This window comes from Felis catus, chromosome B2 (genome assembly GCF_018350175.1).
Source record: "Felis catus isolate Fca126 chromosome B2, F.catus_Fca126_mat1.0, whole genome shotgun sequence".
Lineage (NCBI taxonomy): Eukaryota > Metazoa > Chordata > Mammalia > Carnivora > Felidae > Felis > Felis catus.
Genome location: NC_058372.1, coordinates 140796836 through 140810999, shown reverse-complemented (window position 1 = coordinate 140810999; position 14164 = coordinate 140796836). Strand labels below are relative to the sequence as shown.

The 14164-nt window shown below is 42.4% G+C and overlaps 1 protein-coding gene across 10 annotated transcripts in view; it reads right to left on the bottom strand.

The window, feature by feature from the left end:
- ARID1B (AT-rich interaction domain 1B) overlaps positions 1-14164 on the bottom strand; it is a 443873-nt gene that overhangs the window by 394978 nt on the left and 34731 nt on the right. For all 10 annotated transcript variants that reach the window (XM_045058284.1, XM_045058282.1, XM_045058281.1 and 7 more), the window contains exon 2: positions 2674-2868. In XM_045058284.1, coding sequence (XP_044914219.1) covers positions 2674-2868 — 195 coding nt within the window. The remainder of the gene's footprint in view (positions 1-2673; positions 2869-14164) is intronic.

The window sequence follows — 14164 nt, the reverse complement described above, 5'->3', positions numbered from 1 at the left end:
GTATTAAAAAGCTGTGTCTCCTTGAAAATGTTACACGCATTCAAAAATGCATTCATAGCTATTTTTAGCCTTCCAGTTATCAAAACAAGATACTATATTTCAAGGCTATATTATCACTAAACGAAAGGGTGAAAAAACAGTACAGATTTCTTAGAACCTTTGATGATGATGAACTCAATATGGAAGTTTGACATTCTACAGTCAGGGCAGTCAGTTTCCTACCAGATACACTACTTTCCTTTCATTATCAGGAAGATCTGTCCTTAATCAGAATTAGATGTTTCTTCTGGTCTGCAGTAAAAATACCTAATCTAAAATCTTAATTAAAAATTTGCTGAATTACTCGGTGAGTTATCTTCATCAACTTGTCCCTTCAAATAAATCCAAGAGTTCCTGTATTTCAACAAATCTAGGTAAAAGCCACGGGGATTTAAAAAACCCCAAAAAGCTGACAAAAGTAAAGTTACTCTATGTATTAGCATATGTCCTCTACTTCTAGCCTTACACATGTGGGGTTAGAAAATAATGAAAAAAAAAAAATCGTAGGTAATCGTTCTTTACACACCCTTTCCATTTGTTGGAATTTCCACTTTGGGACTGCAAACCGTGCCAATGTCGAAAGCCTGTGATAAGACTTGACCTCATTCAGAGAAAAAGATAAAGGAGCATCCAGGAGCTTGCCATGAGCACCGCCTTTCGAAATCTTTGTATCTGACATGAGGAAAATACGGTAGAAAGAAGAGCCTGGGTGGCTCAGTCGGTTAAGGTCTGGTCATGATCCCATGGTTCGTGAGTTCAAGCCCCACATCGGGCTTTGTGCTGATGTGCACAGCCTGCTTGGGATTCTCCCTCTCTCTCTCTCTGCCCCTCCCCAACTTGCGCTCTCTCTCTCAGAGAGAATAAATAAACTCAAATTTTTTTTAAAAAAAAGAGAATGCAGAAAAACAAGGAGTGGTTAGTATCCACTTCTTCCCGCCAGGTCGGTCACTTCTTCCCTTCTGCCTCTACTCTTGCCCGTGGCCAGAGTTTTCCTACAGAACTATCAGCCCCCACGTGAAGTCATCTACGAAGGAGAATTAGGATTTTTGGCAGCTAGCTGCCTGGGCCTTCTTGCCTTCAACTAAAGGCAAATTAGGTTAAAATTCGAAGAAGGAAGAGAAAATCACATCTTACTTTTCAATCATGTACAAATTATTTCCCCCTTACCATTAGCAACCTCAGCTAAAGATGTTTTACTCTAGGCAGCAAAATATTGCTGGAAGAAAGAAGTCATGTTGAAAAAAATTAACAGAGCAATTAAGTGTGCAAGTGACGGAGAGAATTCCGGGCAGCCAATTTAATAAAGGACAGTACGAACTAGTGACAGTAACAAAGGCTGTTTAAGGAACCAACAGCTAGGACTCAAAGGCTGAGCTACTTCTAAGCTGCCCTCTAACCACTGTAAAATAAAAATATCACCGAAGGAGGGGCAAAGATGAAAAGGAAAAACAATATTCAGTCTATAAAGGAAAAGGCTCACATGCAACTTAACGGACACAGCTCTGGAGCACGTAAAAGTGTATCGTTCTCCACATCCACTTTACAGAGAGCAGAAGTCTGAGCCAATTTTTTTCCCCCACAGATCATTTTTGGTTAAACACAGGGAAGGATCTGCAGAGAGGAAGTGTATGAAACCCTGGAAGAGGCTACTGGCAACACTGTGGAGTCACCTACCTGGAGGCGGTAAAATGCACACGGGTCCACCCAATGCACCCCCCCCTCCGTCCCCGATTAAAGGCATGGTGTGGGAATTCAGTAAAACGCACATGGATCCTCCTAATGCACCCCCCCCACCCCAACACCCACCCCCCATTAAAGACACGGTGTGGGAATTTATACATAAGGCTCTCTGGGGTTTCTAGTAATTAAACACCCTAACGAGTCTGAATTTAGTCTTTTCCTAATATCATGCTTCCTCAGGCCAACATTACAAGGATACACTCTCAGTATCCAAGAGACTACAGGTTTACTACTGCTGAAAAGTAGATGGGTATTTAAGGTAACTCCAACTATTTGATTCTAGAGAAAAATACTGAGTCGATAAAAGGAAGGAAGTCTTTTTTGTTTTAAGCAAAAACACAAAACCCATCAAAGGCTAAGAAAACAGATATATACCAAATCCTCTTATATGAAATTCATATGTTATTGAATAAATGCAAAATAACTTTTTGGGAGAATCCAAAACTTTTCTCAAAGATGATGCCATTTTCATGGTTATTTATTCTTTAAGTTAAAATGTCACCTTTAAAAATCTATTCACAGTTCAGAATCTGCCAGTCTGCCATCAGAAATGTTAGAAAGCCAAGTTCACGACAGGGGGTAGATCTATATAATTTGCTGCAAAATGATGACACTGCCTATCTTTCCAATACAGCCAGTAACACAGTAACACCCCTCTACCAAACAGATGTTCTGTCCACTTTGTTCTAAGCACCTCACTTTTCCTTCTTGAAAAGAAAAAAAAAAAGGAAACTGCACCCATGATTACTTGAAGAAACGATGATAATTAAAAGAGAGCAGAAAATCAGTGAAATGCCCCCTAACTCTCTCAGTACCAATCTTAGGTAGTCAGTAAAAGACAAAGACAAGAGGGTCACCCATTCGGAGCGGGGTGGGGTAAAAACCAGCACAAACCTGCTGCTGTGGGTACTGCATTCCTCCCATGGCCCCTGGGGTCCGACCCTGGATGCTGATTGGATAGCGCTGTGGCCCTGGGGGACCGTAGGAGCCTCCGGGGTAAGGGCTGCTCTGCTGAGGCTGAGAATGAGGGTTACTGCCCATCCCGTATAACTGCGGCCTCTTCATCACCATAGGATCCATTGGGCTGCCCTGTGAAGAAAGAAACAGACACAGATTTAAGTCATGATTTATTACAAAGGCAGAAACTGTGTTACACTCACATATATGTTAAAAACACAACTATCCTTACTTTTGAAAATATTAAAAACATACAATACACACAAGTATCATATCATTATGTTGTATGTAACACCTGAGATGAATATGCTGTAGGTCAATTATTGCATTAAAAAAAGTAATAATAACCTGGCAAATAAAAACCCAGAAGAACATTTAAGAAAAATACCTAGATGGCTACAAAACATTTTTTTTTTTTTTTACTTTTAGGGAGATTTTAACAATTAAGAGGGATCCGGTGTAAACCAGAGAAGGAAAGAGTCTGCAGAAAGAAAACATTTGCATCTAAAATCCTGCTATACATATAGGAATGAGCATGATCAGTTAATCTCACCCAACTCCTGTTAGCTTTAAGTATAGTGAGTGGTTCGCAAGGCTTTCTGACTTCAAAGTATTCTTAGAACAACGACTTTGTTTTGGACCTGAGTCTGGAACTCCTGATCAAACATTAATGCATCTGAGTGCTCATGAGAAAGTGAAAGGGTAGATTTTAGATAATACAGAATGTCTAGGGTAAAAAGTTTCAAAGACTACTAGTGTGCATGAATAGGCTCCCAGACTATGAGTCACAAGCCACCTTCCCTATGTCAGTATCTTAACCAAACATAACTAGTTCAAAACTAGACTCTAAGTTTTATTTTTGGTTTAGTGAGTCAGCCCATGAGCCTCAGGGCCAAGGCCATTCAGCAGAGCCAGAACTAGAGCCTCAGCTGGGGCTCTCTTGCCCTGGGTGCTTCAAAGGAGCAATACAGTGGTGGGGGAAGTCCCTCCCCAAGGGGCTAAAAAGGCCTGCAGCATTCATCCAACGATCCTTCTCGCCTGCCGCCGGCCTGCCTTCCTGCCTTCCTGCCTGCCTTCCTTCCTTCCTTCCTTCCTTCCTTCCTTCCTTCCTTCCTTCCAAAACCATATATTGATTCCTACTGCATGCCAGACTCTGTAATATATATGAAAACTCTCCAGAAGGCTCAAAGATTAGCAGAATAAATGAATGAAGAAGTGCCAGGCTCAAGGTGGGGAGGGACAGGGCATAGAGTGCCGTAAGGCAGAAGCCACAGCAGAAACCACAGGCTCAACGGAGCCGAGCTTCCTGGTGTGGACAAGGAAACATAAGCAGTTCAGATCCAGATGAAGCAGGAATTTGCAAAGAAGCTGAAGCAGGCAGAAGCCAGTACGAGGGTGAGCCTTACAAGTCAGCTTCGGACTGCATCCGGGGGATGAACCACCGGGTGCTTTCAACAGAGAGAACGATAATCGGATCCAGCTTTCGGAAGGACCGCTCTCAGGCAACTGGCTGGAACCAAGGGTGGGCTGCCGCAGCGGGCAGGCGAGCTGAGGTCCTAAACTGGTAGCTAGCAGTGGTGGGAGGAAGCGAGCCCGGATTCCAGTGACAGGATGGGGATGCGGCACCACTTGGAGACTGAGTGAGTGACGGGAGAAGACAGGAGTCCAGGGTGGCTTAATAGACGATAAGACACCAACTGAGATGGAACGTGCGGAGGCACAGGCAGATCAACCGTCTCCCCCATGCCAGAGGGAGCCTTCAGTATGCTACGTATGAAATCTGAGCTTCCTACAGGAAATCCAGTGGAAAACATCCAGAAGGAAGGGACACAATACTTTGTAGCTTGGGGAGTAAGGGCTGAGCTACAATAACAAATGGGGGAAAGTCAGCATATAGAGGATATATGCTCCTGGAAAGGTGGTGATTTTTCTGTTTTACTCACCACTGTATCTCCAGGATGTAAGTCAAACAGTACACCTGGCACACAGCAAAATGTTCAGTGACTACTGGATGAGTTAATCAACAGGAAGCATATAAAACCTCAAGAACTTTATCTAGGAAGAGTAGATGAACAAAAGAACAATGCATAGAGGACAAAACTCTAGAGAATATCACCATTTAAGGGAAAGAAGGAGCCCACAAAGAAGCCAAAAGAACAGTCGGGAAATACAGGCTCTAGAGTATGGTGTCATGGAAAAGAAGGGAGTCGTGCCTCGAAACACGACAGGCATGCCAAATGCAGCCCAGGTGTCCAACAGGCGAGGGCAAAACCCTGCTCTGTACCCGACGACTCGAAGGTAACTGCCGAGTCTGGCCAGGGCAGCCTCATCACAGAGGTGAGGGCAGTAACCAAAAGACAAGGAAAGGAACTAAGCCAGGAATGGGAGGTGAGAGAGGTGAGCCGGGAGCACAGACCCAAAACCCAAGCTGGGGAAGCTCCGTGACAGCCGGTCTTCCCTCCCACCCGCACCCCAGCCCAAAGCCGCAAGCAATCTTTCCCCTCCTTCCTGCACGTCTGCTGTGTGCAGCGGGCCAGGCCCCGGAGAAAATGCACACGCATCAGGAGCTGTCCTGGGGAAATGAGTGATCCACTGAAGCAGACGGGCTGAATAGAGACTGCAATGCCCCCAGTGGACACCCTAAGTGGACCGTGCAGCGGATCCTCAGCGGGTCTGTGATGGGCTGTCACAAAGCCTTCCTGTAGGGAAGCTCAGGTCTGAGGGATTCGTAGGAATCTGCCAGGAACTGATCTCACCTGAACGAAAACATGGGGAGGCCAAACAGTTCGGCTCGAAATTCACAATTTCATGGGCTTGTAAATGTGTTACTCTCACCCGTCAAGGAAATTTTGTACTTATGATGACAGAAGTTTCTCAAACAATACACTGATGTTACACCACCTGTGCTGACTTCACAATTCAACACACAAACATGTATATTGACACACTGTAACAAAACTAAAATCGAGTATTGAGAATTAAGTTTTCCCAGAATCATATAAATTAAAATGGGTGCCTAAAAAAAGCAAAATGTAATTCTTTCCCACACTTTCTTTGAAAAGATAAAATAAAACTTTCTATGGAAGTGTGAAAATCAAGGCTGAGCTGGTGATTTCAGAATCCGCACAGCGAATGAATGGCCAACAGAGAGGCTGAGTAAATCAGATTTCAGGCTAAATTTCTAATACGGGGCCCTGAGGCAGCCCTATCTCCACATTCAATCTGGATTAGCCAGGGCAGAGGAAAGGTCTACTTATTTCACTTTAAATAGTGCACGACCCAAACTGGCTTAATTAAAGCAGAAATTTAAAATGGAAAAATGATTGGAATGTCTATATTTTAATGCTACAGATAACAGTGCAGGAAATTCATCTTATCAGTGACTAAAACTGTTTCGTAATATCTATCTCATCACTGCCATAAACTCTCACAGTCCTGCTTAAAATTCAGTTAATTTGCACCCATGTCAAAAATGTTAGCTTAACCCTGAGATTTCTGAAAATCTAAAGCATGAAATACACACATTATCTGTACCTCTCAAAATGCATCTAATACCTTTCAGTGAGACTTCAGATATGAAAACAGATACTTATACAGTGCAAATTATTTAATTTTAACCTTCTCGCCTTAGGGCCTTGTGTTAAGTACACATCCACACCCCAAATTCATCCTGCTGTGTATTCTTGCTATTTTTAACATTAAATAAATAACGGGATATTTCAACCCCTGCTTTTTACTACTATCCCCTTAAAGAAACCAAAGACCAAATCAAATCTAAGTCTTTTCCAAAAAAACATAAAGGCCAGGTCACTTCTCATATTCAGTTCTAACCCAAAACAATTTTACATTTTTATCATCTACACTTGAGATGATCTATTCCTGAGTATCAGTATTTTCATTTCTCATATAAGACATCTGCTGTATCAGAGACATCGTCCACATTTAAAAAGTCCTCAAATACTTTTCTAAATATGTTACTCCAAACGGGTTTTCCCTCTCCAGATACCATTCCACAAATGCTGGTTCCTGAACTTCGATTCTGTAAATTAAGACAAGAGCTTTGAAGCCTATGGTAAGTACTGCCCACTTTCAAAGAGCTCAACACAACTAGTGTAGGTTTGGTAACTCAACATCTCATGCAATTTTGTTCCTTGATAAGACTTTCTCATAACCCCTCCTTTGTTCAAATAAGTTTTTGTAAATATACGTGTGTATGAGTTATTTACCATACATGCACGCACGTGCACACACTCTCCTAAATCTTCTGGGAAGCCATCACAACTACCTACACCCTCCAAAATCCTCAGAAGGTTCTCCAATCCTAGGACGACTACACAAGAGTACAGTGTATATTTTTTAAATATATAGTTGATATAAATTCTAGACAATCCAGGTGGCACGGTTAGGCTGTATTCTAGGTTACAGAGGTTTGCAGAGGCCGGCCTGAGAATCCAACTACCCTTTTAAAGATTACCCAAGTTAAAGAACAACTCACTTCTATACCTTTGGGATACTTTAGATACACTTGGTGCTTTTTACTCTTACTCCTTCATTACCCCCTTCCAGAGTACTCCTACATATGTACTTACAATAAAGATATCTATGTAATTTGTTTACTACTGGATATCCAGTTAAGGAGATGGTTTATTAGTGGTTTCTTTCTGAATATAATATTTCACAAATTGAAGAAAGGCACTGCAAAACCCACCGAAAGAACTATCCGCATTTTTTTGATCTACAATTGTATCTATGTATCTGGATTAAGTAACAGCTTAGAGAAAGAAACTCTTCCCGTTTCAACCATTATTTGGGAAAATGTTCTAAATTACCAGCAACTTAAGAAAACTTCGAAGTAACATTCCATTACCTATAAAATGAAACCCAATTGGAGTAAATGAGTGTTTGTACTGGTAGGTTTCGTACCCACTAACAGGTTTCTTACCACTACTCTGAGAGATCATATGACAATAAGCTTTAACCAAAAGCTTTCAACACTGTGTCTTGCTCCAACTCTAATACTCTCTCTCAAGTGGGGCGGGGTGCTACTTATCCAAATCCGTCCCAGAGACAAGATTCCTCATACTGACGGGACACAGCAAGGTCCAGGGAAGAGAGGGTGGGCTTAGCTGCCGAGCAGACCCTCATCCTTATCCCCCCCCAATTACCACCACTGTAGAACCCTGAATATATATGTTGCTTATTGCTTGGTCTTCTACTCACTAAAGGGAAGAAATAAAACCGAGCTCACAATTAACGTGAAAGACCAGTAACAGTTCTCAGAACCATTTGCACCAACTGTCCGAAGAAGAAAACTCGAACGACGATCCTAGGATGTGGGAACGAGCCACAACAAATGAGCACCGTGGAACAGAGACACGGAAAAGGACATATGAAACAATGTCAAGTGTTTAAGAGCGATGTGCATGAATTACAGCCATGTGAAAACTCGGCTGATAAGGATCAGAGCCAGCCACAGTGACCTGTAAGTAGTGGCTGTCATATCATGAAGCAATCTAGGTTTACTTTTCTGTGATAATGTCTAAATATAACTCTAAAATGCTTTTTATCCCCCCAGGCGTGCTGCAAACATGACTACGGTTTGCCACAGGGCGGGGGTGGGTGGGAGACACAGCATTCGCCCTCCCCCGTCCCGGCACCCACACTCCCATTCACGGCACTCACCAGCAGGGAACGGCTGCTGGTCCTCATTCGGGGGGTGCCCCTGCTCTCCTCTCTGTGTAGCCCCAGGCTCACTCAAGTCCTGGTTCAAGGACAGCAGAGCGTCCCCCTTCACCACACCCCAGAAACACTGTCTATGGGACGGACCCCGAAATCTCTCCTACGCCGCTGGTAACAGACTTCTGAGTTGCCTCGTGCTGTTATGGAACTCGTGCACGAGTTTTTCATTTCTCAGGTGTTCCTTCTTACCTCCCAAGTAGTCTAGAATGGCAATGCCCATGCTCCGCAGCTCTGTATGTGTGTCTCACTTAGCACACCGCACAAATGACCTAGATTGTGCTGACTCAGGAACTCCACGGAATGAAGGCTGATGGCATAAAGTAAAACGTTCTCGAAAATAAAGTGCAACAAACTCCCTGGCCAATTTCTACCTTGATTCTGTACACATAAGCAGAAGACATGTAAGAAGCCAATGATGATTTACAGTGCAACATTCTTGCTCAAGCTCTTCTAATGGCATTAACATCAGTTTAAATCAAACACAGAGGAGCCAGGCACTAAAGACTTTCCTTCATCTCATAAATGTACCTATTTATGTACATATTCCTCCTCAGGCCAGAAAACCCCAAGACCCTCAGTTTCCACTGCCACCACCACCACAGAATCCCACCGCCCAGAAAACTCTCCATCCCAGATGACATCATGGGGGCCGGGAGTTGTGGGGACCTGCCCGGGGCTGTGGAACTCGTGCAGAGCGGAGACCAGGAGAGAAGCGTCCTGACTCAGGCCCACAGTCCCCTCCTCTGCAGCATGCATCCACATAGGCCATGAGACTGAAGCAGGGAAAAATGCACCCCAGCATCTAACACCATTGTGCTTTTACTTATACTAATAATGACAAGACAATAACGTGTATGAGGACCTGAACCAAAACCTGGAACATCGAATGTGAGTATCGACACACTGGAAGTTCTCCTTGTCGATACAGGAATGTTTGCTATGTTCTACAATGGTAAGGGAAGGACCAAGAAGTGGAATTCTAAGACATTAGTCATGGCAGAAAAGGCTGTTGTGGGGTGCCTGGTTGGCTCCGGCAGTTAGGCATCTAATTTGATTTTAGCTCAGGTCATGATCCCATAGTTCAAGGGTTCAAGTCCCGCATCAGGCTCTGTGCTGACAGTGTGGAACCTGCTTGGGATTCTCTCTCTCCCTCCCTCTCTGCTCCTCTCCTGGTCACTCATTCTATCTCTCTGTCTCTCTCAAAATAAGTAAATAGACTTAAAAAAGAAAAAGAAGAGGCTGTTTTGTTGTTGGCTCCAAGAACCATGGTGCCCTCTAACCATGATGCCATCTGTAATGTGGGAAGAGGGGCAGGGACGCACCAAAATAGTCATATACGGACTTGGAGAGACAACCACGGTCAGTATTTTTGGTTTGAGTTTCCTTCAGGCAAGTTACATAGAACATACATATGTGTGGAACCACAGAGTGAAACTTGAAAGAAGAGAGAGGGTAAGGGGATGAAGGGAAAAAATTGTAAAAATAGGACTGTAGGAAATTTTTATTTGTGCAGTTTTTATCTGAAAGAAACATGTTTTGATGTGTAATTTTAAATAAAGAAGTTTGTCACATATACATTATCATTACACAGGACAGGAGCAGAAGACACAATACTTTTTCCTAATTATATCCTACATTTAAAATACCACTGGATTTTTACTTTCCAAAATTAAGATTAGCCATAAAATATTAATATGCTATTACATATATATAAAGTAACTCTATAAACTACCAATAAAAAGTAACATTCAAAAAAAAGTACCATGCAGAAGAAGCTGAATCTTAACTTAGGGATACTTTAAAAAATGCATCTATGATGTATGTCTATCCCAAATATAGCCTATAATGTCAGAGGTCAATGAAATATCCTCAAAAAACCTATCCAAAGATCCTCCTGACCTCCATTATCAAATAATGACCAACATCTACCATGCACTTCCAAAGTACTTTAATACACGTTCACTTGATCACAATTCTTAAGATACTCTGGATAAAGGATTCAGCAATGAAACAAAGCATCTGAGAACAGAAAAGAACCTCATTGGTTCATAGGTGATGTATGTATGAACCCCCTAAGTGTCTAAAACCATGAATGTTATTAATTCCTTTCTTCTCTATAACAAAAATCTGTTCCTTGTGATTTACATCCATTGGTTTTACTTAGATCCTTTTGCAGAATATTTGAAGACAGCTATATCTATTTCCTTTTTCTGAGCAAAATATGCCAAACCTTGGTCCCCTTAATACAAAAGGGACTTGCTCCTTTTTCCCAGAGCCTATCCTGGTACTAATGTGGGCTTGGATCTCTATGCTTGTTTGGCGGCCCCATCACACCTTTTTTTTTTTTTTTAATTTTTTTTAAAATTTTTTGAGAGACGGGGGGTGGGGGCAGGGGGGAGGGACAGAAAGAGAGAGGGAGAGAGAGAATCTTAAGCAGGCTCCAATTCCAGCATGGAACCCAACTTGGGGCTCGATCTCATGAATGCAAGATCATGACCTGATCGAAATCAAGAGTCCGATGTTTAACCGACTGAGCCACCCGGGGGGCTCCCCCATCACACTCAGATGCCTAGTACCCTCCCCACCCATCAGATGTAATGAAACCTCACTTCTCCCCTCTTCTATTATAAAGTTGGTTAGTTGACTCTAGTGGTACAAGTTTGTCTGTATCTCTGCTTATTTTCATTTCGCTTATTTCTGGTCACCATTCCAGCCTGACGTCTAACATATTAACTGTATTTCCTATCTTGACATCAACCACCAATTAAATCAGCATGCCATTTCCATGTCTTTGCCACTGTCACTGACAAAATTATTGAAGAGGTCAAGGAAGCAGACAGAGCCTTCAGCTAACCACCAGTGCCATTTTTAAAGACTGACATAAAGCCAGGCATCAGCATTCTTGGAGGAAGGTCCTCATTATAAACCTTAGGAAAATCCTTTGCAATGATGCACAGAGCTCTGCTGATTCACTTACAGTGCTTACTATGCAAGCACAAACACCTGCCTTGAGTGACCACCTCTTCCCTGTTTCAAATCCCTCCATCTTTTTCATATAAAATAAACAGTCCATGGTTTAAAAAAAAAAAAACCCTTAGAATTCTAGACAAAAAAGGTATAAGGGAATGGCAGGGAGTTTAGAGTCCAACAGACCTGGTGTGTGAGTCCTACCTATACAACTTACTAGCTGTGTAACTTAGGTTCCCGTCTAACAGTAGGTCACGTTCACCTCTTGTGTTGCTGGGGGATTAAATGAAGTACCACAGGATTTATCACATAGCAATAGCTTCCTAAATCTTCTTTCTCTTCCTCTTAACAAATTAGCAAATGGAAGTCAGAGTGAAATCACTCAGTAATTTATTTATTTTTTTGTCTCCCAGCACACTGTTAATTAAAGGGAAAATTTTTGTTTTATTCATCTTTGTATACCTAGCACTGAGCACAATGCCTGGCATAGTTAACATGTGTTGAACAGAAGCAATGACTTTCTCAACACCGCATCGCCAGTTAAATAGGACTCTAACTGGAGTGAAGGCTTCTTGACGGTCAATAGTACAAGAGGTAAAGAATCAAGCATCATTGCACACAAAGCTTCGCTTTTCATAAGTTCAGATAAAGCCACAGCTTCCATTACTTCCTCATGTCTGTGTCCCCCAAACGTGTCTCCCTTGGCTGATTCCCTGAGCCCCAGAGCTCTACACCCAACTGCCGACCAACATTCCTGCCGGGATGCCTAGTACCCTCCCCACCCGTTTCTGATCTCAGGGAAAGAGAGTACATTCAGATGTACTGGTTAGGATCCCAGGATGCATCCTGACTCCTTCCTGTCCCACCATAGACATCCCTCACCAAGTCCCACCACAGCTGGACCCATCACTGCTGCCAAAGGGAATCGCCCCCTCCAACCAGACTGGCCTCCATGGGGCTCTAAAAAACCACCTACTTTCCCACCACTGGGCCTTTGACTGTACTGTCCCCTCCACGAAGGAGCTCTATGCTCCTGGAGAACTCGGCCCTACTGTCCTGTCCTCAGAGAAACCCTCCCTGAACACCAGAGTGAGGCAGGACTCCCCTCAGAAAACACTGTGCTTTTCCTTCATGGCCCTCAGGAAAGCCTGCAAGAACATCTATTTGAGTGACTATTTGACACATGTCTGTCTTCCCAGCTAGACTGTCCCACAGGAACAGGAATGATGAAGTGAGAAGAAAAACATTAAACCCATTTAGAGTGATCATCTAGATTCCACAGAATCAAGTCCAGAAAATAAGACTGCTTTCGTTCCCCACTTTGGGGCAGATTTTTATAACCTGGGAAAACCTATTATTTGCCTAATCCCCCAAGCTCAGCAACTTCTTAAGTCAATTCAGTGAGTAAATTACTGTCTGCACCATACTTTTAAATTTAATTTAGCAAATGTAATAATTGTATGAACCCAAGTATGTATGTATATGTGTGTGTATAAATATATATGTGTATCTATACATACATACACACACACACATATATATATATGTATTTTTAATTTCAAAATTAGATTAGATCTAAAGGGAATATCAAAATAGTAACGGTATATATTTCTATTTTCCTGCAGATTTGTTATTCTCAGCACCCAAAAAAAAAAAAAAAAACTGTACAGCTATTACCATGGCTTTGACAATTTCTAAAATTTACATCTCTAAGTATGCACTATCATTCATATTCATTGTGTCACAACTGACAACTTAGTAGCAGGCTTATTTAAGAAAGAAAAATCATATAGTATATTTCCCATATAAATACAGATTTAAATCAAGAAAGGAAGCTTTTGTAAGAGTATGTTAAATTTCGACTTCATCACTTTTAGCTGTGTAATGCTGAAGAAAGTCACACTTCACCTCTCTGCATCTCAGTTAACACATCTAAACACCAAGAACACTGCCACTCTCACTGTAGAGTTACAGAACTGGAGATCCTATAGTTAAGTCCTTGGCACAAAACAGGCTTTTAATAGGGATAGATTTTATTATCATCATTATTAGGTGGAAGTGTAACGTCAGAATAATCACCAAGAGGCACGGATACCCTCCACCCCTCCACTAATGTGCAGGCGAGAGAAACGCTGCTAATCAATCCTAGTATTCATTCTCCCGAAGTCCAGTAAGCCTCAGAATCTTCCACCCTGCACAGCTGCAGGGAGCCACTACCAATTATCAGATTCTGCAAACAAGCAGAAACTAACATGCTGTGTCTACCACAACGGGAAAAGCATAACGTTTGACATTGGGTAGACCTGGATTCATAATCCTCTCCTGCTGCTGACCGGCCACGAAATGTCGCGTAAATTCTTCCAGGGCTCTAAGCCACAGTTTTCCCATCTTTCGAGTGAAGATAATACCTCCCTCAAAAAGACAACTGTTCTAAAGATGTCTGGCGTGTGATTTGCATCCACAAATAATCCCAAAGACATGCCAGAGCAGCACCTAAAGACAGACCGAGAAGTTCCTGGTTCCCCCAGCAATCGCCGTGGCTGCCATCTTGCCTCTGTGAAACTAGTTCATTAACGTTTTAAAATTAACGACTTCAAAATTGCATTAAAGAAAATACCAATAGAAATATCTGAAGGTTAACAACTGACTTACCAATCTCTAGACAAAGAGTGCCTGCCTACACAGATCGCCAGCCCCCCGTGTAAACATGCTTTCCGGAGGC